The sequence below is a fragment of the Camellia sinensis genome, chromosome 1 (genome assembly GCF_055761805.1).
Source record: "Camellia sinensis isolate YWXY chromosome 1, ASM5576180v1, whole genome shotgun sequence".
NCBI lineage: Eukaryota > Viridiplantae > Streptophyta > Magnoliopsida > Ericales > Theaceae > Camellia > Camellia sinensis.
Window position 1 is genome coordinate 239,767,579 of NC_138961.1, and position 25,782 is coordinate 239,793,360.

The 25,782-nt window shown below is 38.6% G+C and overlaps 1 protein-coding gene across 1 annotated transcript; it reads left to right on the top strand.

The window, feature by feature from the left end:
• The first annotated feature begins 22,921 nt into the window (after window positions 1-22,921).
• LOC114289931 (uncharacterized) lies at window positions 22,922-25,096 on the top strand. Its single transcript, XM_082921376.1, has one exon. It carries the CDS (start codon window positions 22,922-22,924, stop codon window positions 25,094-25,096), a length of 2,175 nt encoding a protein of 724 aa, XP_082777502.1.
• The last annotated feature ends 686 nt before the right edge of the window (window positions 25,097-25,782 follow it).

Consider the following 25,782-nt stretch of genomic DNA (forward strand, 5'->3'; position numbering starts at 1 on the left):
TATTTTAGCCAAATAGTTTTTAAAATTTCTAAATCAGCCTATTCCCAAATGAGGCCAGTCTCCACTTTAGTCATGGCGCAAGCAGCGAGAGAACATTGAACCGACAACAAATGTTGTAGCGAGAGGGCAATATTAGAACAGGTAACTATAAGGGGTGGGATTGTTACTGAGGGAATTATTAGTCAAGGGACTGACAGTGATGGGACTGCAAGTACTATTGTCATGGTTTAGGGCTAATTTGGCATGTCTTTAAGAAGACAAAAAGTAAAAAAAGTTACTGAAAAAGCTAAAAAGTTACCACTAGACACAAATTAAAAATTTTAAAAACATAAATTGCTTGATGCAAATTACAAGTAATAATGTATGACACAGTGATTGGTCTGTCCTGGTACAAATTACACATGGGTGCAAGACAAAATTACACAGGATAGTGTTATTCGGTCCGTGGGAGCTTATCACATGTCTCGTTTTGATAATCTTAACCGTTCAATGTGTAGAACTTGTCGAGTACTATATGTCTATTAAAAATCATGTTTATCGGATATCGCTAACTATATGATCAAATCAGTTTTGTATAAAAATAAGAGATGGTGTTATAGTTAACGGTTGAAAAGAAACTACTCCGATCAGATAGCTATCAATATCCGATCAACGTGATTTTTCATAGGCATGTAGTACTCGACGAGCTATACACATATAATGATTTAGATTATCAAAACGGGTCCCGTGATGGCCTCCACGGGCCGAACAGCACTGTCCAATGCAATGCCCAATATTTGTGTATTCGGAATACGTTGGGATTATGATACCCTTCATAGATGGGATTAGTAGTCCCCCATGGGAGATGGTATTAGAAAATCAATCCCTTCGATATACAAGTAGATTTGCTGGTTTGGCCCCTGTTATCCTATGTAATGTACTTACTGTACTTCCTTAGTAATTAATTTGCTGTCTCAGTTTGTTTGTACTTATGCGATCGATATGTCCAGTCCTGAACGAAAATAATTTACGCGTCGTTTCGCATGTAACAGTTTTACCTTAACAAGCCAACAAGCATTACAAAACACCAGCAACCCTAATAATATGTGTAATAACCAAAGTTAATAGTATAATAAAAGGTATATGAAAGTAATTGTTTTTGTACATTATGACGTGGTGCCTCTAACTCCTATTTGTGAAAACAAAATTAACTATTACTAATCCACTACTTATTACTGTGAAGAAGTATTTTATTATAATTCTATCGCTAATATTCTAGTTACATCTACAATGGATGTGTTACTGTATTTGTTACTGTCAACTGTTAATTTTTGGCCAACGAAGTTTCTTGTTTGGTGATGCAGTGCAGCGGCTAAGGGCAATGTTACTGACCATAATTAGTGTGCAATGTTAGATTGCCTATTAACAGTAGCTACCATTTTAACCATCGGGGGAGAGGCAAGGAAATGTTGGGCGAAAGCCCTCCTGGACATTAACAAGAGAGTCCCACCGGACGTCCACTACGACAATTTCTGTACCGGTCGCTGAACTACAATTTCTTTTTTTGGGGTTTTTTGTACTTGTTCGCAAATTTTTGCCGCTTGCAATTTTTTTAACTGAAATTAATTATACACATTTGTTTATTACATATATATGTATATATATACATATATATATATATATATATATATTACAATTTCTGTCTGACATGAATCTTAATACACCCTTTAATCCATCCATTGTATCATCATTCACACAATTTGCCCTCTTTATTTGGACTAAAGAAGTGGGGATTGTAATCCACCAGACTGTTAGTCGTGTGATACATTGTCCGTCGACTAGTCGGTTCGGGTGTATTTGTATTGTATGTTTGTTTACTCATCGGATTAGATGCCTAGATTGGAGTATTTGTAGTGAATCAAATGTTTAGTTCGACGAACTGGATAAAGATAAATTACCAATTTATATTTAATTTATAATACTAAATTTGTAATCTATAATTCATAACTGAACAACACACAAAAAAATTTAATTCATAGGGTCATATGAAATTTAATTTTAATTTATAGGCCGAAAATTTAATTTAATGTTACCCTACCGTACGTTACGCCTCATTTGTGAAAAATAAAAAAAAATCAGCAAAAATAATTAATAAGATAAAATGGCACGTCAAACCTATAATCAGTGCAAATTTCCTATCACAAACATCATATCCAACTACAACAAAATCTATTATCTTTCAAAACACAAAAAAATAAATTTAAAAATATGAAAATACTAAAATAACATACTAAAATAGCAACTTCCTAACCACCTTAGGGCTGGTTTGACATGTTTAAAAAAAGTCAAAAAGTCACTACTTTTATTTAAATCACATCATCTTATTTAAGTCACATCACCTCTCTAACACATCACTTCAACCCCAACCCAAACGGAACCCATATTTCATAAAAAGTCAAAAAGTACACTTATTTAAATTATCCCAAATATTTAATATGTAGTGTCACGTACGTTTCCGTTTCCCTCCCAAATTTGGAACAAAAACCAAAGTTGGCAGACAAAGCCTACTCATTCCACAGAGGCAGTACTTTTCATGATGACCCACAGGCCATAGCCTTTCTAATCTCACCAACTCATTTCCATTTCCCATATACAATTTCGGCAACTTTGTTCTCCCTCATTCTCTTTCCATTTTGGTTTTGTTGTCCATCTCCAGTAACACACTTTCTCTCTCTCTGTTTCTCTGTCTCTCCATTTCGACTGCGCCAGCTCGCCGACGATAACACTCACCATTTTCTCGGGCATGTGTGAGTCTGTCTATTTTTTCTTTCGGAGTACATTATTATTATGACCTGTTGTGTTCCACTTACACGACGCATTCATTTCTCAACTATTAAACTCTTCCTCGTTAGGTCATTGAAACCATACGTACGATTAGGTATACAAACTACATGGGTGACAAACTGATATTGCCATTGAGGAGTTCCATAGTGATTATAACTGCTGCATGAACAGTTTTGGTTGAGCAGTGTAGCCGATTTTTTATTTCTCTACATGAATTAATGTAAGTTGCGTATGGGTGCTCTTGGGTTGAATGTCCGATGTAGCCCTATTTGAAGTGTGCGTATTGTTTGTTGTTTCTGGCTTCCTTACAAGATTTCCTGTTGGTCGTTTGTCTAAAAGCCTTCGCGAAGGTGGTACCAAATGACTAGCCATTCTCGTCGGTGCAAATGAAGTTGTAGTCATGTTATGCTGTTTTGCTTGCATACGAAGTTGTTGCACTTCTAGTTCTTTATATGTGTAATGTCATGCTAATTTTCTGTATTGGTGTTGGTTAATGCAGTTTTTGGTGTTACTAACTAACTTGATGCACTAACTCAGATAGACTACGTCCAGGCACAGAGGCACGACTGGCCCGGGGGGGGCCACGTGCCCCTAACTTTTTTGGATAAACTTGTATATCATAACTCTTGTCCGAGAACGTGTCAAATTTAGGGAAGTATGCATGTTATTCGTGGATTGACCTCATATCATTTTGCATTATAGCCGCCATACGTGGCCACTATTAAGATTTTATACAAGTGCTTTATTACTTCAATTTTTTGTTGTTCGCTATAACGACAATATTCGTCGCAGGGGAGATGCAGTGGATGGTGCTCTAGTTTGCTGACAAAAAGAATGATTACCTGCTAGCAAGTAGCCAACCCAAAAACTGTAACGCCACTGCCTGGGACCTCCAATTAGTCTGACAAATTGGGTCTACGGGAAAACATTGTAACACCAACGTACCTCTGGTAATGAGTTCAGTCTTTAATTTATGCCGCACTTGCTCAAATAAAGCTTAACCATTATATGTGCAAGCATTGAAGTGGTCAATACTATTTACTTAAGATTACCATAAAACGAGTACAACATATGGCCAATTAATTTTTCTAAAACAGTGGCATGCAATAGGTACATAAATTAATGACAACATATCATACTTGAACAATAAACGAAAAGTACAACTCGTACAATGTATGTACGATTGAATGGTCTATTCATTGTAAGTTGTTAATAGTGAATTTCATTTTCTACAACTTGGGAGTAACGTTCTTTCTGCATCCTTATCAATATTGCATAAAATTCTTTGCAGGAATTATCGTAATTGGATATGGGCGATATGTCAGACAATGCGAAGCAACTGTGAGTTTATGTCATTCACTATTTCATACAATTAGGTTTGCAAGGATATGTTTCCTATACGTACTAAATTCCACTGTGTGTTCGTGTAGGACATATTGTGGCGGTATGTACTATCATCAAGAGGTTGTGCGATTTGAGTTTCACACATTTACGATAGCCTCAAATTGCACCATGAATTTCGTGTAATGGATTAAAACTCTGTCCATTTCTTAGTAGAATATGTGCACATACGGCACATGTCGCGTATTCTGCGGAGAGAAATTGTGAAATCCATAACTGACTGAGTTATACTAAACCACTTCAGTTAATAATTTTCAGTCACAATGAAAAATGACATTACCAATTTCATGAAATTGGCACAACTTTTGAAATGACAAGGCAAGATTGATTGCCTTTAAAGTTAGCCGACGAAGATGATAGAATGCACAAAATGTACATACCACCGATGTAATTTGGCCTTCAATAAAATTTCATTTACGCCGATATTTGTTACAGGCAAAGGAAAACATTGAAGCCAAGTGGCGAAGGTTCACGAATCAAAACGGTTGACATTACCGAGCCCCCTCGTCGAAAGCGGCCAGTTGGACCATTTATTTTTTACAGGTTCGATCCATGTCCTTCAAAGCAGCTCACAGTATGAATCCCTCTCATCAGAAACGGCTGACAGTATTTTTGCACAATTGTGCATTACATATTTTGTACTCATAGTTTGCGCCTGTGCAAATTTCACTTTGTACTCACAAGAAATTAAGATTTTCGAGACCAAAAATAAGAGCCAAAATAATTTCTTACAAACCCAATTGTTGTTGTAGAAATCATGTGGTTATTATATTTTTAGCAACGAAAATTGGACATTATTGATGCATTATTACGTAGTTGGGAACAAATTTGTTTGTGTCACAAAGGAAACCAAATTTGTTTGTGTCACAAATTGGTCCCTAAATGTCAATGGTTGCGATTTGTGTACATAAATGTATATATATCCATCCATATCTAACATATACTTACGCCGAAATTCACAATGGTTGCAGCCAGCAACAATTCAAGGAAAGACAAGAAGCAGACAACCCTGGGCCAAAAATGGTTAGTGTACAGACATGTACTAAGTAGAGTATAGTGATGGAAACATGTGACTGTTGTGATAGCAAAGTATGGACTTTTATTCCATGCGCACACCAGTTATGTGCTTCTATTGTGTCGCATTCAGCGATTTCCAGCAGTCATAGACGCCATATTGCACGTTCTTATAAACTCCGATTATTTGTAAAATTCCATGTCTGTTTTTATTTCAAATGTATGCGAAATAGTAATTTGTATGTGCAATCATATGTAAATATCACAAAATGTGCACACATTGCGAGTGATACAACTTATGGTGACAATTATTTTGGACTTACAGTTTTTATTTGTCCTGTATGTGCGTCACGTTGGTGTAACACTTACAGAGTAGAAAGGATATTGGGGAAAGGTGGAAGGAACTCCTTTGTGATGAGAAGAAGAGGTTTCAGGACATGGCTAAGGCAAGTGCCAAGGAACTGGGCGAAGAAGTTGCAAAGAAATCTACAAAGGTACTTACGTACTTAATGTTTTCATAACTACATTTGGGGAAGACCTGCTATCGACACAATGTTGGTTAAATTTTTGTATTAATGTTCACGTTAATAACATTGCAGAGTAAAATGGAAGTTCGCATATAATTGAAGGCAATTGTTGATATCGTGAACCAGTGTAACGAAGCACAGAAGCAGGCAGTCATTGATATTGGGTTCGGTGGCCTTCTCGGGTTAAAGTGTACCCGTATAGATCACAACTTGTGCCAATGGTTGGTACAGAACTTCGATCCCGACACATGTTCATTGACTGTTCATGGCCGTCACCTGAGGCTCACCTATGAGGAAGTGCGTGTCTTATTAGGTATACGATCAGAAGGCAATGACGTGCAGTTCACTGGTTCAATAGACGCATATCCTAATATCTACGAAGATGTTGGAGCTATTAAGGGAGTCATTCCTTTGAACCAGTGGAGAGTTTATCTAACTAAGAGTGATGGTGCGGACGACGAGTTTCGGCGAAAGTTTGCGCTTACGTGTTGGGGACCATGTTGTGTCCTACCACAATGATCGCCTTGAGCCTGTCGTTTGTTCATGCCGTGAAGGACGTGACCGGTATGCGGGCATGTTATTGGGCAAAGTTGACACTGCAATTCCTTGTCAAAGGTGTTCAGAAGTATAAGATGAAAGGTCAGCGCGAGGTAACTGGATGTGTTTTCCTTCAAATGGTAACGTAATCGACCGTTGTTTGTTTGTACCATGCCGATTACATATTTCATCCATTGCTGTGCATATGGTTCAATAAAATGGCATTCGTTGCGAAATACAAACTTACCTGTTATTGAACAGCATGACAAATATACTTGTACGTGCCACATTTTTATAACCAGAAAGAGCTTATCTTTTTAACCGGAAAGCTGCATGGGGATTCTGCCATCGAGACACAAACACATAGATATGATTGTGTTGTAAGTTTTATGCATTGTTAACGAATATGGATTATTTTGCTCAAAACTGTATACTAAATATTTTTCCCCCTTATAATGCAGCTATTTTACTTGGATCGTTTTGCCTCTCCCTGTAAGAGTACGTCGGCTACTACACGCTCCATCCCTCGGCTAAATGATTGGGGTGATGCCGAAATATGGGAGACGCGGCGACGTATGGGAAGGAAGCAAATGTTGGAGCAACATGAGGTAATCAATCCATTCGTTGTGGACATTTGACAGCATTGCCTCACCTGTGTTATGGAAACAGTGACAGACTGAATTTGTGTTCCTATGACTAGGTGACAAGCAGTGATAAATAGTAACCCATTCCTTAGCGTATGCCATATTTTCACTTTGTCCCTCCTTATTTACTCTCAAATACTCAAACTTTTGCGGGAAAAGCATGAAGTTTCCATCTGGACAATATTGTAGCCTTACAAATTCAATTTTATGTACTACTTTCGTTATCAAATGAATTTTGGTTAAGCCCTGAAGTCAGATTTTCTGAAAAGCTTGAACATTTTGGTTTTTTAACCTTGTAAAAAGGTCAAAACATTGTCGTTCAGTTATTGTTAGTTAGTTTGTAATTGAAAGTTTGTCTTTGTTTATCTAAATGGGAAAAGGTCAAGTGGTAAACATGGGATCGACTGTGAAGTTTTTATTCACACCAGATGAGCATCATTTACAACAATTCTTTGTTCATTTTAGACAAATGGAGTAATTAATTTTTACTAGATATATTTAATATGTAAGTGTGTACACATACGTTATGTGCAACTTAAGAAAGCGGACCGAAACTTTACGATTCATAGTTGAGATCGATTAACGATTCAGTACATTACCATTTTCATTCATAATTTGAATCCCGATTTGACAACTATGTTAGGTGGAGTTTCATCTAACAATAGAGGAAAGCAACGACATTGATGATGCAATCGACGCACACAATGTCAATAACAAACAGAAACCACAGATTGATGAAGTTCGTTTGAGCAAGGTTGAGTCTGACATTGGTGATCTGAAGGAAACCATGAAGCAAGTGCTTCATAGCAATGCAGAAATAAGGGACATGTTGCTTAATTTCCGAGGGAAGGAAGTTGTTGACAATGAAAAGGTAAGCAAAAGCAATCAGTACACATGCTTCACACAGTTCACAGAGGTTACTTGAAGATGAAATATCGTAGTAAATTAATGTATGTGTTTGTGTGATTAGGTGGAGTCGACTGAAAGAAATTGTAACATTAACATATCCTCCAGCATTGGTGAACTCAAAGGAATGCTGAACGAACTGGTTGCAACTATATTGTTTGGGAAACAACCATTTAATGAACTGACACATATTGCTGAAATGAAGCAAATGATGTAGCAAGTACTGGAAGGTTTATCGGAAACAGCACAATTGCCTCGCGCAGAGGAAAAGGGTGTTGACCCTAATGTGGGAGTTGAGTTGCATGATGGCGACGTGGTTTTCCCAAATTATTATGGTAGCCCAATAGAGGGTAATCTTCAAGATTTACAGGGGGTGGATTGGGAGGACAATAATGTGAATGGAATGTTGTCCAATGAGATAATTGATATGCACGTTGGACAGTTGCGTACCATACAAGAAGTTGGGGACACGCACAACAACCGTGGCCTTGCCTTGGAGGAAACATACGCAAGCGAAGAAAGCAAATCTCTTTCAGTTCAGTTTCTGGCCATCAAGAATGTTGCAAAAGAGAGTTTATCTTCCTTTGATGATTTGTAAACCTTGCCTCTAATGTGAGGAGAAGTAGACAATGTGTATCCTTCTGCTGGTAAGCTTGCCCAAACATTGGGAGCGGGACAAATTGTAACAGGCAAACAAAAGGGAAGAGGAAGAGGAAGAGGAAGAGGAAGAGGTGTTGAAGCCACAGACATATGGGATATGCATTCGTGCAACGATAGCAAAATAAGTACTCGACTTACTGCAGAAAAATTCCCAAGTCGCCACATCACTTCACCTTTCGTATGTTTCATTACCAATTGATAATGACAGCATTACTGATCATAATTGAACCATTATTTGTGTTGTATTTTAATAGTTGTCATTCTAGTGCAAGTTTGCACTAACAAATGTTGTACAATTGCCTTACAGATTTCGGACAAAGTCCTGTCCAAGCTGCACAGGTTGGAGAAGTGGTTCCGTTTAGAGGTTAGACATCGCTTCACCAATTTTAGATGCATAAGGATGTGTTATGTATTTTGTAAATTTATTTTCTAAACTGTGTTCAGTTAGTTAATTGTTTATATTAATAGGAGGAGTTGATGTTACTTGATTGTTTATATTGATAGAAGGACTTAATGACACTGGAGAGCATAGAGGTTTTATCAGCGGCCGAACACAAAGTTGTTGACTCTGTACTTGACGACAGAAAAAATGAAAGGTACGGATGAGTTTAGTACTCACAATTAACCTGTTCCGTAGTATTTGTGAAATAAGTTTGAATTCCACAATTTTCATTTGTCGTGCTATGTTTATTTGATTTTTGTAGCTATCAGTTCTTTAATTTTTCATTTTGTATGATTTTGATTTTCGTATGATGGGTTTATCCATGTCGTATGTAGGATTTTCTTTGAATTTAATGCAGTGGCCTAGGGAAAGATCGCTGGCTAAATTTCTTGTCTGAAGTTTTCTTCTCTTGGTCATATCCTGCACACATGTAGCTATTGGGAAAATTGCAAATCTCTGATATTTTCACAAAATATTTATAAATTCATGGAAAACTTTATAATTTTAATTATGAAACTTAATAAAGTTTACCAATGATTTGCAAATTTTTTTGAAAACTTATACTGAAGTGCAATTTTCCCTAGCTATTTTCTTCTAGTCTGCTTACATTTGCCATTTTGATCATTTTGGGATATTGTTGGCTCCAGTTTGTAAAATACATGTGGTTTTTTTTTTAACTTGCTCACCTGTAAATGAGCATTTAAATTTTCACATATTATTTTAGCAAATACTATTGGATATGTCATAAGTTGTAATATCTAAAACTTTTTCTTTTATTTTTTTTTTGAAAAACTTAAAACTAATCTTAATTGGATTGGAGAGTAGTAGAATCAGGAATATCTGCCATAGTTCTACAACAGAAAAAAGTAATCTTATGTTGTAGAGTTAAGCCAGATACGTTTCAGTTTTACTAGGCTGTAGGTTGCTTCTTACTGGTTCATGGATACGTTTAATGTAGGGACATTGTCGTGTCTATGAATCTTCATGAAATGCCTTGCAAATGTGCTACGCGACGTGACATGCGCACACTTAAACCAGGGGCATGGCTATCCGACACTGTAAGTCGTGGCATCTAACAATGTTATTTCCTCTATATTTGCATGATGGACATTTCTATGTAAGGACATTATTATTTCATATTACATTTAAACAAATTACAAACCTTATTTTGCAAGTTGCCTCGTCTGTTACAATGTTCCAACCAATCAACTTGGTCGTGGTTCAATTGACTAACGGACAGCGACAAGTACACAAAGACGAGAGGCATACTGTGTGGTTCTTTCCAGTATATATGTTGGTAAGTAAGTGTTTTAGGTCGGTTGTGTATTGTAAAAGACATATTTTCAGAAAACTTTGGCTGACTGAACTTTACACACTAAACATGCAGACTTTGATACTAAATCAAAAAACTCAACCTCTGAACCATGAAAATATTATCAAATCATATTTTGGACATGACAGATATACTGGGGTGCTTGATGCATATCAGAAGGTAATATGAATGTCCATCCCATTTAAGCGAGTAGATTTAATATGAACGTCGGTAATATGAATGTCGATCCCATTTACATGAATGTCAATGTAAATATGAAAGTGAGTACATGTTTGCATGTCCTCTAAATAATGTCTTCACTTGTGTTTATGTATAGATTTACATGTCTTTCAATTATAGAGAAGTACATTGGTTGTGCCTAAAAATAGATATGGTAGACCGTGTGGCGTACCTAGTTGACTCATTGGCATCCACCACACTGGACACCAACAAGCTGAATGCGGCAAAAATGTTGGTATGTCGTGCTGAATTACAAATCTACTTCCACACTGTCGCATCCTTCACATAAACTAACCGTCTCATTCTACAACAGGTTCAAACAATGCATGCCTTATTGCAACTACAGTTTGGAAATGAATATGTTGTAGACGTGCGTACCTTTGACGTCTGTATATTATAAAAAAGGCCATTACAACAGCTGGACGAGTAATCCACAAACCCTACGTCACATTTACTTGACTCCTAAATGACTCATTTAACGAACCTGCTTATATTTACGAGAAACTGAATGTTACATTTCATTTGTAGCACTTTCGACTGTGGGATGTTTGTGATCAAGTACATGCAGCGGCCTGATATACCCAGCGGTCCACACAAGGTACATTCTACTGCTTCATTTCTAATTGCGAAATAAATCCGTTTATTTCCTACCACTGTAACTGTACCTGATTTGTGTTATTCGCTTTCTCTACATAGTTTCATCTTTCTGTGCGTCGGAAGTTGGTGCTTGACTTCGTTATGGATGTGAATAATTCAAAGATCGGCAAGTATCTTTCGTGCATGTGATTGATTGCAATTACAACAAATAGGGCAGCGATTTTATCATGGCCTGCCACTATGAGAGTAATTTCGATGCCCAACCACAACTGGATTACCGCATCAGCTTGTCGTGACAACTTTTTAGGTCGCAACTGTGATAATACTAATTTTCCACACGTATTGATTGTACACATAATTCTAATGTTTGGAACTGGAACAAACGACGGAAAGTAGTAATGTTTGTTTGCTTTTATCGTAGCCTGTACGTAATGTGATACACATAATTCCAATGTTATGGGTACAGAACAAACAATGCAATATGATATTTGTCCAAATGAATATAGTAATGTTTGTCCAATGCAATGTGATATTTGTCCAACAAACAATGCAAGTTGAAAGTAGTAATGTTTGTTCGCTTTTACCACATGAATTATGTTTGTTCGCTTTTTTTGAATGCCATAATTTTGTCCAAAACAAAGCAAAAAAAATCTCACAGAACAAACAAATAGCAGTGACTATAATGCACCAACAAGGGTCCACTTGTCCACAGGAATTCATGTGGTAAACAAACTGCTGTAATTCTCCTGTCGAACCACCTTACTATTATGTTTCCAACTGTCCCTGCACATTGTGGACTTCACATATTCAGGTCAAGCTCTGCATTCTGCCAATGACCATTTCTACAATCCACCCAGTTAGTCCATGCAATATCCTCGTAAATGCTGCACCATGGGGGCCCTCACGTGCAGTTAAACTAAACCCCTTTCATATGTGTAACTGATGGACTCTGACGTTGACTTTCGTACATGTCATGTTGTGGTTGATCCACGTGTGAACAAGCACAAACAAGTACAAATTTTAAACTGTAAACGTGCCACAAATTTTAAACTGCAAACAATGTCATGTTGCATGCTGCCTGGTTATTTCCAGTATATCGGTCTATAAGTAAGTGTTTTACGTCAGTTTTGTATTGTAAATGACATATTTTCAGAAATATTTGGCTGACTGACTTTACACACTAAACATGCAGACTTTGATACTAAATAAAAATACTAAACATCTGTACATGACAGATATACTGGTGTGAAGAAGTATGACATCCTTTACATAAACGAATCCTTGGAAGGGCAACCACATAGAAGATATATAAACGGAAGATATGTGAAGAAGTATTATCCAACCATGTGGAAAACTTTGAAGGGGAGTTGATTACTTCATAACAATGCATAAACGGAGAAAAATTGCACAAAAAAAAAAAAAAAAAAATCATACAACAGACCATTCAAAAACAGGGTATTGATATTCATTAAAGAACAAGTCTGCACAATGGTCTGAAAGATAGCACGCATTCTGTGCAATACAAAAGAATACATATATAAACTAGTCTAGGATTTGGGGAAGAGAATGGCTAGAACACCCCATTCTGATTGAGCATCTGCCAGCATGGCTTGGGCTTGGTCCAACTCAGCATTAGTTGTCTGAATTGATGCAGGACGATGTCTAATTTGGAAGAGCATCATCCTTGCTTCTCGATTAAGCTGGTCATGTTGCTGCTGCAGATGAGCCTTTCTTTGCCGGACAGAGGCAAGTTCTGCCATGAGTTTGGTTTTCTCAAGTTCAAGTGCTGAGTGTTGCTCAAGAATGGCTGCAGAGGTTTGCTGGCTGAGTTTGAGTGAAGTAGATATGGTATGGGCTTCGTTTAGGAAATCTTTTTTGGTTTGAATATGCTTCGAGCAAGTCTGAACCATCTCTGAAAGGGTTGGTCATTCTGTGATGATCTTGGCCAATTGCTTTAGCTAAATGGGGTTGAAAGGATTAGGGGAAAGGTTTAGAACAGCAGAAGGACAGACCAAGGTTTCATCAGGTTTGTGGAGAATGATTTCTTCAACTGGAGTGTTAATGAGGTTGATGAAGGTGGTTAAGGTTTGTTGAGTTTCAGCATGAAAGAGATGTAGCCTTTGAGGCAATGAGGATATTTTGTCTAGATGTTGTTGAAGAATAGAAAGTTTGGCCCAAATATCCTGACATGGAACGATGGCCTGTGAACATCAATAATTTGGTGAGAATATATACTTGCAAGTAATAAAGAGTAAATAGGATGAGGTTGGAAATGGTAGTACCTGTCCTGATAAAGTGCGCGCAGACGGTTGGCCTTGTTCGGCTATGGTTGTGGTAGCAGGAGGAGTTGTTTCGGGTACTGATGAAATGGCAACATCAGCGCCTTCAGGCTCTTTTTTTGGTTCTGGTAAGAGGGGAAAGTCATGAGGACCTTCAAGTTCTTTCTCAGACATTGGTCGTAGAGATGAGTCATGTGTTATGTCCATCCCTGTAAATTGGAGAAGAATACCAGTTACTTAAAGAGAAGTTTTTTTTTTTTTTTTTCAAACGAACAGTCACATTTGTATTTCTATTTACCTTGGTTGTTGTGAACTTCTGGTTGAGGGGATTTTGTATTGTCATCTGTTGGAGAGGATTGGTTGTTGATTGAAATGTCAAAATCAGTCCTCTCTGATTCTTTATTTGAAGTTTAGGAATTTGAGGAGTTGGATGGTGATGGTTGAGAACTAAAGACAGAAGGGACAATAATAGGCTCAGTGCCCCCTAGGTAATCAACCTCAATCGGGATAGCCCCAACTGTGACATCCCTGAGAGCAATAGGAGGAGGTTCTAGCTATGAAAGATTGTGTGATGCAGATTGTGTAGATTGTTGTGGCAAAGACTGTGAAGCAAGTTGTAAGAAAGTTTGTTAAGATGCTTTAGGTGGTGGTGGAGTTGGTTGTAGAGTGGGTTCTCTGGGTACATTGCTGATGGGACTGGGAATTGGATGAATGTGTTGAGGAGAAGTGGAAGGATCCTCATCATCAGCAGCAGTAAGGAGTAATCTCCTTCGTTTTCTCTACACAAAAGTAAGTGATCAGTCGGGCGTGAATGGAAATTGAGATGATGTAAATATGTAAAGTGAAGGCATACTTTGTAGAGCTACCCTGAAGGATTTGATGTTGTTTGGCCAACCATTTGGCTGAGAGGGATATCCCAATCACTTAGGTCTGTACTTAGAGCAGGAGCAGTGGAAGGCTCTTCTCTCTTCTTCGCCGTGACCTTTGTCTCGACAGGGGTACGGGTGGTAGTTCCTCTCTGTGCTTGTGTCTGCGAGGCTGCGAAAGAGTCTCCCATTAATTTCGGAACTGAAAGGGTGTTTGTCTGAGTAGTTGGATCCATTGGAGCCTTGCCTTTATGTTGGTCCCTAACCAATGGTTCAGCAGCAGGCCCAATTTTGACTGTCAAAGGTCAAACAAGTTAGTGTTGTAGAGAGAAAAAAAAAAGAAAGGCATGAGACAGTCAGGGATATAAAGTATATGAAGGAAGGATACCTGTAGCCTTAAGCTTGGAAGGCGGAGATATAGGGCCTTGATTATCAATACAAGTATCGTAAAGGCAGGTTTCAAGTGGCTTGCAGAAAATAATGGCAGTCATAAGTTCCCACCAATGGTCAAAAGCAGTGGAGCAGTCCGAAGCAGGTTTGAAGAAGAAGGGGCCAAAATCTTGGAAAAGTTTAGTGTTCTCTATCAAAATGGATTCAGCTTGCCTAGGATCTTTGAAGTAGATTCCGGACCCAATCTCCTTATGGCTGGTTGGGTGGAAATAAGGATAAGGGATGCCCTAGGAAAGACCTAATTGCCCGGACCATTGATTGGGACAGTGTGTCTCAAAACTATAGCTGGACATCTTGGTAGAGGATATGGAACCGCCAACCAAGACATGTCTAGAGGTGAGAATGTGTCTCCAAGTCTTATTTTGTTCTTGGACTTGCTCATTGTGTAAATCACAAAGGTCTATGAAGAGGAAGCGAAGTCTACTGGAGGAGAATTGAAAGTTTTGAAATGGCATGTACAAGTTGGAAGGTCTCTTCGAAGGAAGGTTGTAAAACATGGTAAGATGATTTCTGAAAGTGAGAATGGGTTGGCTGTTATAAGTGAGCAATTGCTCAGCATAGGAGTGGAAAACTGGTTTCAAGGTGTTAGCTGGTGGGGGTCGTGCCTCAGGGAAATAGGCATACAACCAGGCCTGGAAGAGCCAAAAGGGGCCACCACAGTTGCCAGAAATCTTCTTGTTGACAAAGGAAAATAGGGCCTTGTAAAGGGTGGCAAGAAGATAAGGGGCTAAAGCCATAAGTTAGCCATCTTGCATACACAAGGCAAGGGGGAGGTATTCCTTCGTGATCTTGTACCCAGGGACACAAAAACAAACTCACAAAGCCAAAGTAAGTAAAAAGAAGTTCTTTCTTTGTCCTGGACAGGGGAACCAGGCTCGCCTTTGTATTTTTTGGCAAAATCTGTATAGCACATGTCAATGTTTAAAGTAAAGGTCACTTTTGGAGGCTCAAGGAGAGCATGAATTAGATTGCCCAAGATTGGGAGACCAGTCAAGTGAGCTACATCTAAGATGGTAGGGGAAATCATACCAAAATTGAGGAGTAGGGAGTTACAAGATTGCGACCAAAAGCATGCAGCAGCAGCAATCAACCCTTTGTCCATGTCATAATTTTTAGTCGACAGTCTAATTGCTTCATTAATGCCCTGGTGCTTCCATACTTCAGCGTCATGACCTTCAATTCTCCTGGCCCAGCTTCGCCAAACAGAGTTTGGTGACCTCCACGATCTGAGTGGATTTTTGTTGACATTCCAGTTAGTCCACTTAAGTCCAGGTTGGTTGAGAAGAAGGTTCTCACCATTACCAAGGGGATAGTAAGGAACTAGCTCGTCTGGCAAGTAAGACGCGAAGGTAGGGCCTAGAATAGCCTTAGCGATAGAGCTTGTGCTGGGCAATGGGGTAATACCAAATTTTAGAGGAGTGATACGTGCTCTGATAGGGTCTGGGAAGCGGAGTAGGTCTTTATTGTTCTCCTCAGATGGAGATGGTTGAGATTTTTTCGGTGCCATGGCTTAGGGTTTTGTGGTGCTGTGGTTTTGACCGGCAATGCTTGAGAAGAAGGAGTACAGTCTGAGGAGTTCGAATCAGAGGGAAATGAAGTGGTTTGAAGTTGAAAATGTGGGTCTTTTATAGCTTATGATGGGGCCAGTATATTTAAATGCTCTTATATTGGGCTGTAGTTTATGTTTGTTTTGGGCCCGTATTAAGAAATTTGCTATTGGGCCCAAACAATGGCCCCCTTATTGAAGTTAAATATCATATGACTTGGACCCTCACAAGGGGGGCACCCCCATGACCCCCTCTCTCTCTGATTGGCCAGTTTTTTTTTTTCTTCTCCTCCAATCACCAGCCCCCACGTGTGTCTGTTTGGGAGGGGGTGGGGTGGTGGTGTAGATGATGATTGGAGGGGGTCTCAATCACTTCCGCAAAGTTAATTCATATGATATTTAACTTGAACAAGGGGACAATTGTTTGCACCAAGTTTTGTCAGTTTCTGTCGACAGATGGTCCACTTAATCGAGGACACGTGGCCAAGTCTGAAGGAATGTCTACCAGTTAAAAGTGGGCTCTCTGCATGTGGGTCACCTAGAAGTGATGGGGAAGTTTTTAGCACCATTTATGGAGTTAGTGGGCACACTTTCAGGAGCAAGCATGAGACAAAGCAAGAGCCTTGCTCTGTCGACAGAAGTTTCAAACAGTTGATGGCCATGAAATAAACCCAAGAAAAGGGAGATTGACAGATAGAAGTGGAGGTTTAGTATACTTGGAAAGCCTAGAAGGGAGATCGTTGGTTTCGATATCCGTATACTGTTTTTGTGGCCCATCATTGCATGATCCCACACGTCTACACCATAACTGCCATTGTAACTGCCCCCTGACTTTGAATCTTCAAGTCCCCTCTGCCAAATATTGACTCTTTCCTGTCGACCTTCCTTTTCACCACTGTGGGGCATGTCCCTCATCATTATGAGATAAAAATTGACAGAATATTGTCCACTAAACACAACCACAATCCTTGCAAACTGGGCCACTGAACCACAACACTTGGCCACTCCCTGTTACTGCCCCTGACTTTGAATCATCAAACTCTGCCAAATATTGAATTTTCCTTGTAATTTAATCAAAATATATTCAATGTCGGTAAACTTGTTAATATTTGAAATAACCTTTTTTCTTGATTGTAATGATTTAAACACAATTGTTGTCCTACATTTTACGTAACCAAAATACACAACTTATTTATATCGAAAACAAAATATACATCTCGGGTTTATAATCATAAAAATGGAAACTACTTTTTTTTTTAAAAGTTCACTCATATTTTCAGCTAAATTATGATTGGTTATTTTTAAAAAATTCCTCTTTGCACCTATTTTTCCCACATCCTGCCAACAGTTGCTCCATTCAATTGAGGACACATGGCCAGTCCACCTGAAGACAAGGGTTATCAACTAACATTGAATCTTGCATGCCACCTGACTTACACGGTGGAGCAGTTACTGGCAGTGCTCATAGATTTAGTGGCCAGCCTCCAAGAGGAAACATGAACGAATTGGGAGTCTGTATCTGTCGAGGAAAGGATAAAAGGACTTGGGCACAGGTGGCAACTTCAATTATATGCACTTCGACAGGTACAAGTGAAGGTTTTATATGGTTTCAAGACACGGAAATGACCGTGCAGTTACAGAAGTTGCATAGAAGCAGTTACAGAATCGGCAGATCATGGGGTCGTGGGAAATAATAGCTATAAAGGGCAGAATGTTTGTAGAGAGAGAGAACATGAATAACAACACAACAACCTACTTTCTACATTGTAACTTCTGAGTAGTTTTTTCCCTTCTACTTTCTACTTTGTTACAAACAACACAATAACTTACTGCTACTTTCTACTTTGTTACTTTCGACTTTGTTACCATCAGTTCATCGAAAGAAATCTTCATCCTTTTCAGGCATTCGAACCAATACCACAATTGCTTGATTTTCTTCTTTAACTTGTCTACTTTAAATTACTACTTCGTTGCTGTCGATATAGGCCCACCATAATTTTACTAACAATAAACCCATCACTTTCATAGTTAACATGAAATAATTTCACAACTCCTGTTCGTAACTCGTAATTCATATAGAAATCGGCATGGAGATAAAGTAACGAGTTCGTTGGGTTACTTTCTCCAAGTAACACCCAAAATTAACTGCCACTTGGATTATATACAAAATGCATGTGCTGGGATGTAATTTTGCAAACCTACATGGACAAAATTCGTATTTTACTCGAAATATAATACAATTTACCGAAACAGGTCATAACAAATCAATACGAAGCCAAACACATCGTTAGTTGATAAACCACACAGCAAAAAACCCTTCAGTTAGATCCAACCAAATATGGAACAGAAACAAGCAACCCGCAATAGGAATCTTGGAATACAGACATAAGCCAATTTCCAACCCAAAACAATACACAAACAACCCATATATATCTCACCTTCAATTAGTTTTCAAAATAACAAGTCACTGCAAACACAAATGACAACATCACTCTAAAGAATATGAGAAATTTACAACTCATGGCCTTGTACATAAGTAACGTTGTGCCATTTCTTGGCATTGTACGTAACCAATTATTTACACGTTACGTACAGCAATCTGTGCAAAATGAAAACTACATACATTATTTACATGTGTTTTCAATAGCTAGTACTGTCTACCTAATAAATTAAGGGAATAAGTAAATCATACAAATTATACAATTACTTGATTCACCTCATCAATTGTGGTCGAATCATTTTTGCACACTGCTGCTTCAACATTACCGTATTGGCCCACAGGCTGCTTGGAATCAAGAGAAGCATCGAAAAATAGTCGCCGTTGCTTAATGTGAGGTGTACTTGGATCCACCAACCCAGTTTTGTAGCGAACGGGCAATGACTCTGCATTGTACTCACGGTCAGTTATGTGGGTTGTATCTTCATCTAAGTTACTACCCACTGTTCGGCTAAACCGAACCTTAGGACATGTTCGCTTTGTGTGCCCAATGCATTTGCAATTCCCACATTTTCTTGGTCTTCGACAGTTGGACGAGGCCTGTCCCGGGTTCCCTTTTGTCTTCACAACATCAGGATCTTCTACTCCAAATTGTCGAGGGAATGAATGTTTTCCTTTGTCTCCATTCCCATCGTTCAGATTCCTCTCATATAACTCCTTCATCCGGTTCGTCATTGGAAGACATGCATCCCTAGCCTCTTTGAAACCTTCCGTTGATTGCGAGGCATTGAAACACATTTCATTGTAGGAAGAACTCAATATCCCATACCGGGCCGTCTGTGTTGTAGTGCTATCAATTGAGGGTTGAGGCCATTGCTGGCCATCCTTGCTTGCAGTCCTTGTCCATCTATGTAGCACACAAGTTGGGGGAATTTGCGTTAAATTTTCAGCTTTCATAACACATATCATGTGACAGCAAGGTAGCCCCAACGACTCAAACTTCATGCAAGAACATCTCATTGTAGCATCCACTGGACTGTGTGTTACTATCCATGATCTATCATTCACTTTGTACTTATGAATATAGTAGCATTTCTGACCATCCGGCAAAGGGATTAACATTCAACTTCCCCTATTCTAAGATTTCATCACGGAACATTCTAAAATTATTTCGGGTGAATAGCTCAGCTCCATGTCTCTCTATATCTCGCAATGGAGTAATCAATACCGAAAAAGTGTTATTTGTTTCAGCATCATCTCCAGCCTCATTATACCTTATCCTTGCAAGAGCCCGATCATAGTGCCTAACAAATTCATATAGCTTCAATTTGTGTTGGAGGAAGGGATTGAAATAAGCATTCATACTCTCCAAGCGCTGAGTGCTCTTCATCCCAACAAAGAAATGTCCACGCACATATGCCTCAGCCCGCATATGACGCTTCTCATATGTCTCCAACACCCAACTGTTGGTTTGAAGTCCAAATTTTTCGAGCATTGTCGTCCAGCCATGCTCAAACTTTGTCTCATCCGTTTCCATGTCCATGCACTGCTTCAAAGCATGTGCAAAGCCACTTTTGTGAACATTTGAAACATCATTTTTCCCAAGATGCCAATTACATAATCGATGTCTTGCGTCTGGAAATACTTTTCTGATTGCCTCTTGCATCGCCTTATCCCCATCTGTCAGTATGGACACAGGTGTTTTATTGCCCATCGCCTCCATAAATGTTTCCAAAACCCATGTGTATGTATCAATTGTCTCATTAGCTAGCAAAACACATGCAAATATCGTGGTCCTAAAGTGGCTAGTCACACCAGCCAACACGACAAAAGGTTTCTTGTATGCATTGGTTCTATAAGTTGAGTCAAATATCAACACATCACCAAACTTTGTGTAGTCGGCCCGCGATTTCGAATCTGCCCAGAACAGATTTTGTAACTTGTTATCATTACACACATCATACTTGTAAAAAAAACGTGCATCAACATCAAGTTTTGCACATAGGTAAACCAACGCACCCTGCGTATCACCATCCTCAACTTGTGCTCTATGTTCGGCTTGAATATGGTTGTACAGATCCGTATGGATGAAACCAACATTCTCATAAGACCCAGATTGATTTACCATATAGTCCATGATTTGGCTAGTCTTCACACCGACGTTGCGCATAGCCATTGCTTGAGCTTTGTCAACGCTGTTTAAACTGCAATGTGACCTCAGATACATCACACAGTGTTGTTCCACCAATTCATGGTTGTGGTCTACGACAAAGTGAGTCATAACATACTTTCCCCCTTCACCAGTATCTGCATCGTACCGTATGCGAAATTGGGCTTTGCAACCTACTCTTGTTAGTGCCTTGGGAGCTCTACTCTTCTCAGCAACACAGTCCAAGTATTTTTGTAATCTCTGACCTTCCCTTGAACACAACCACAGCCTACTAAAACCATGTCATTGCGATGAGCATCGTCAACCATTTCTTTTTTCACATCGGCTCCGCCATCTTCAACGTTCGTGTTGGTTGCTTCTTCATTGCTCGGACCAGCTTCGCAACCATGATAAGGTTCCACCCGACTTTCATTCATCAAACGAATGTCATCTGCTTCATTTGAAATGTCATAATCATCACCTTCCCTTTTAACTTCCGCTAGGGCCATACTACACATGACATTAGTACAAACAATTACTTGATGACCGAAAAATGTTAACACAAACACAAACATGACATTTTCACACTGTTTAGTTGTTTGTGCAAACACAAACACTCGCTTGAGAAAGAGAAAGGTTAGTTTCCAGTGGAGGGGTTTCTGTTTGAGCGAAGCGTTGAGCGGTTGAAGTTAGGATGGGGGTTTAGTTGAGGGAAAATAGCTGAAGTGAAGAGCCAGAGAGAGAGAGAGGGAGATAGAGAGAAGGAGACAGCTCCATACCTCATATCTAGTTAGAGCGAACGGCTTTACTTCAGCAATGGAACCAACACAGCCTTGTAGTTCCGTTGTTGTTGGAAATCGCCCGTTATACTGTTCACTACAGAGCTTCGTCAATAGAACCAGCCCAGTAGGGGCTTCTCACTGTTAATGGAAATCAAGGGTTACACTGACTCAACCTTACACAGAGAGGAGAACAGAGAGAGATAGAGACGAAATACAGAGAGTAGGTGGGATGCAATCATGCAAATTCAAGCATTAACTAGTTGCCCCGGTTTCAACTTTTTCACGATTAAACAATTCAATGGTCTTGATCAATTATTGTTATCTAACGGCTAACAATTGGGTTGCATATGGTGTGCAACCTTATGGGGGTTGCACACTTAGACAACACCCATATATATATATATATATATATAAGTGATAATGCATTAGAGTTGAGATATAAATGACTCATCATTATATATAAGTAGACTACTTATAGAGAATCGTCAACAATAGGTTAAGCACATTGTTTATTTATTGTGATAAATCAAATGCCAAGAACAAAGGTAGATGAATTTGGGCCGTTGTATTTTACTTTGTATTTGGTCAAGCATTCTTGATGAAATTAGTATTCAGTTCATATACCTTCAATCTTCAATCAAAATCAGAGAAAGAAGATATAGATTGATAAATTTTTTAAAAGTAAAAAAGTTTTGGAGTAAAAAATTTACTCCATGCCAACGGAGTAAATTTACTTTTTGGAGTAAAAATTCTCTGTCCTTCATTCAAATTTACTCTAAAGTGAGAAGAGAAAAAAAAAAATGTTTTTAAGGACTAAAGTAAATAAGTAGCCCAATAAAGGGACAAAAAGTGTAATTTATCCAAAACAAAACTAGCCCTAAAATAAAAATTGGAAGTTGTAGTTTACATAATTTCCATTGTCCAGTAAAGACGGTAGGAAGGCAAATTCCATAATTAGGATGACTTTCGGGGTGGAGACTGAAATGCAACTTGTCCAAGGTTAAAAGAATGCGGACTGTTTGATATGTCCCTAATTCATTCAATGGCTCTCTCAAGTCATGGATCATGATTTCGATATTCAGGAAGCTAGAAGGAAAGTTGGTATAATTTTCGTAACAATAATGCCGAGAGAGGAAGACTGAAATAGTTGCAAAGACTCTCTGGCTTCATTGACTCCCTGTCCATAGGTCAATATCGTCAGTCTGACTTTTAAAAAGCCTGCTAGAGCTCTGATCTGAGTATGCATTGCATTGCATACATGCTCCCATTATTTTAGAGCTACAAAGTCCCATACATACATACATCAATTATGAGTAAAAATAACGTATCCTCTTATTCTTTTTATTCTGCTGCTGTGCTCATAGCACTGTGCATTGCGGCTACTAATATTTTCCTAGTGTCAGCAACTGTGAATTCATCATCATTGTCATCGTCAGAGGCGAAAGCTCTACTCAATAGCGGTTGGTGGGGAAACTTTTCTTCTGCAAATCATTGTCACTTGGGAGGTATCACTTGTAATCGGGCAGGAAGTGTCATTAAGATTTCCCTTTCTTCTTCTTCTTATTCTTATTCTTTCCCCCACCGAAAGCTTGAAAACATGAATTGGACTTCCTTCCCAAACCTTGAATTTCTCTGTCTCAGATTCTGCAACTTAACTGGAAGCATCCACGCGGAAATTGGTACTCTGTCAAAGCTCACCCTCCTTGACCTCTCAAACAACAAAAATCTTGAAGGTTTGCTACCTCTTACCCTGGGAAACCTCACCCAACTAGTAAAACTTCGCATATATTATACTAATATCACTGGTCCAATCCCTTCATGTATTGGTCAATTGACTAATCTGACATATCTCTATCTTTTTTCAAATCGACTTGACGGTTCCATCCCTCAAGAAATAGGAATGCTAAAGAGCTTGATTTATATGTCTATACATGATAATAATCTTCATGGTCCAATCCCTTCATCTATTGGTCAATTGACTAATCTGATCTATCTCTATCTCTCTTCAAATCGAATCAACGGTTCCATCCCTGTAGAAGTAGGAGATTTGATGCAATTGGCACGCTTGCACCTTACCCATAACCTCCTTACAGGTAAGATCCCATCTTCAATAGGTAAGTTGAGTAACTTGAAATATTTTAATGCATCTTCAAATCAGATTAATGACACCATACCCGCTGAACTTGGCCATTTATCCAAACTTAGACATCTCGATTTGTCATCAAACCAACTTTCAGGCCAACTACCAGCAATCGAAGCTCCCAACAGGTTTCATTATCTGGACCTCTCTCATAATTTTCTTAACGGGCCTATCCCAAAGGAGCTAGAACAGCTTAAAAATTTGGAGTACTTAAGATTGAATGACAATAATTTGAATGGAACAATACCAACCATACTTGCATGTTTGTCACAATTACAGTTCTTAAATCTCTCCCACAATAATCTCTCTGGCGAAGTCCCATGCAGTGTTTACTCCATAAAAGGTCTTGATTTGTCATACAATCCTCTCAACCGTCAAATCCCACAATATGGATATGATTGTCCACCCCATGATTGTCCACCCCCATCACAAGCCCCTTCACCAGCCCCATCACAAGCCCTATCACAAGCTCATTCACCAGCCCCATCACAAGCAATTAACAAGACTACCTGCTGTAAAGCCATAAATTCTTCCAAGAAAAGAGTAGTGATGCTTACTCTCCTCATTTCTCTCCTCATCACAGTTTTCCTTAGTTTACTTGCATTTGTGTGTTTTCGTTGTTGCAAGACCCATAAAAAAGAAGCTAAGGAAAGAGCAATGAAAAATGGGGATATTTGCTCAATATGGAATTATGATGGAAGAATTGCATATGAAGATATCATCAAAGCAACAAATGACTTTGACATTAGATATTGCATTGGAACCGGTGGTTATGGCAGCGTGTATAGAGCTCAATTGCCAAGTGGCAAAGTAGTTGCCTTGAAGAAACTTCATCGTTTCGAAGCAGAGGAGCCTGCTTTTGACAAGAGTTTTAGAAATGAGGCGCAAATGTTAAGTAACATATGGCACCGAAACATAGTGAAGCTTTATGGGTTCTGTTTGCACAATAGATGCATGTTCTTGGTGTTTGAGTACATGGAAAGGGGAAGCTTGTTTTGTGCCTTAAGATTTGAGGTCGAAGCTATTGAATTAGGGTGGATTCAGAGGGTAAACATCGTTAAATCAATAGCGCATGCTCTATCCTACCTGCATCATGATTGCAACCCACCTATTGTTCATCAAGACATATCGACCAACAACATTCTATTGAACTCTGAAATGGAGGCTTTCATTGGCGACTTTGGCACTGCTAGATTGTTATATCCCGATTCATCGAATCAAACCATAATTGCAGGCACTTATGGATATATTGCCCCAGGTAACAATAGTATTTTTCCTTTATACGTATTTATTTTTTCAATAAAAAGAAAAAAAAAAAAAAGATGGTCTAATTTTTTTTTTTAATAATATTAGTGACATACATATTTAGTGGCTAAATTTTTTTTATCCTAAGTCAATGATAGATAAATATTTCACATAATTATTTGTCTTTAACTTGCTTTAAAATAGGAAGTGAAAATATAAGTTTCTTTCATTAATCTTTTTGTTTGTACAGAACTTGCCTACACAATGGTTATAACTGAAAAGTGTGATGTTTATAGCTTTGGGGTAGTAGCACTAGAAACAATCATGGGAAGGCATCCGGGAGAACTCCTCTCATCTTTGGCATCGCCATCTACACAAAACTTAATGCTAACTGATGTCTTAGACTCTCGCATTCTGCGTCCAACTAATCCAGTGGTTGTAAGGAACATTGTTCTAGTTGCTATTGTGGCACTTGCATGTGTGCGTTCTAAGCCGAGATCTCGTCCAACAATGCTATCCGTATCTCAAGAGTTGCTTGTTTGCAAGAAGACTTTAACTACACCTTTTCATGCAATTTCACTACGACAGCTATTGAATCCAGGAATGGATTTTACACAAATAAAAGAATAAAGTCGATGTATGAGTTTCCCATCAGACAAAAATACCCCTTTTGAAATGTTGATTATTAATTTTTTATGGGTCTTGGATGTTATAACTATACATACGAGTTTTTTACCTATTTTTTTCAAAGTTGCTAGTGTTGAAACCTCTAGCTGCTTAAGATT

Coding starts and splice junctions, on each gene's coding strand:
- LOC114289931 (XM_082921376.1), top strand. CDS start 22,922: ATGAGTAAAAATAACGTATCCTCTTATTCTTTTTATTCTGCTGCTGTG.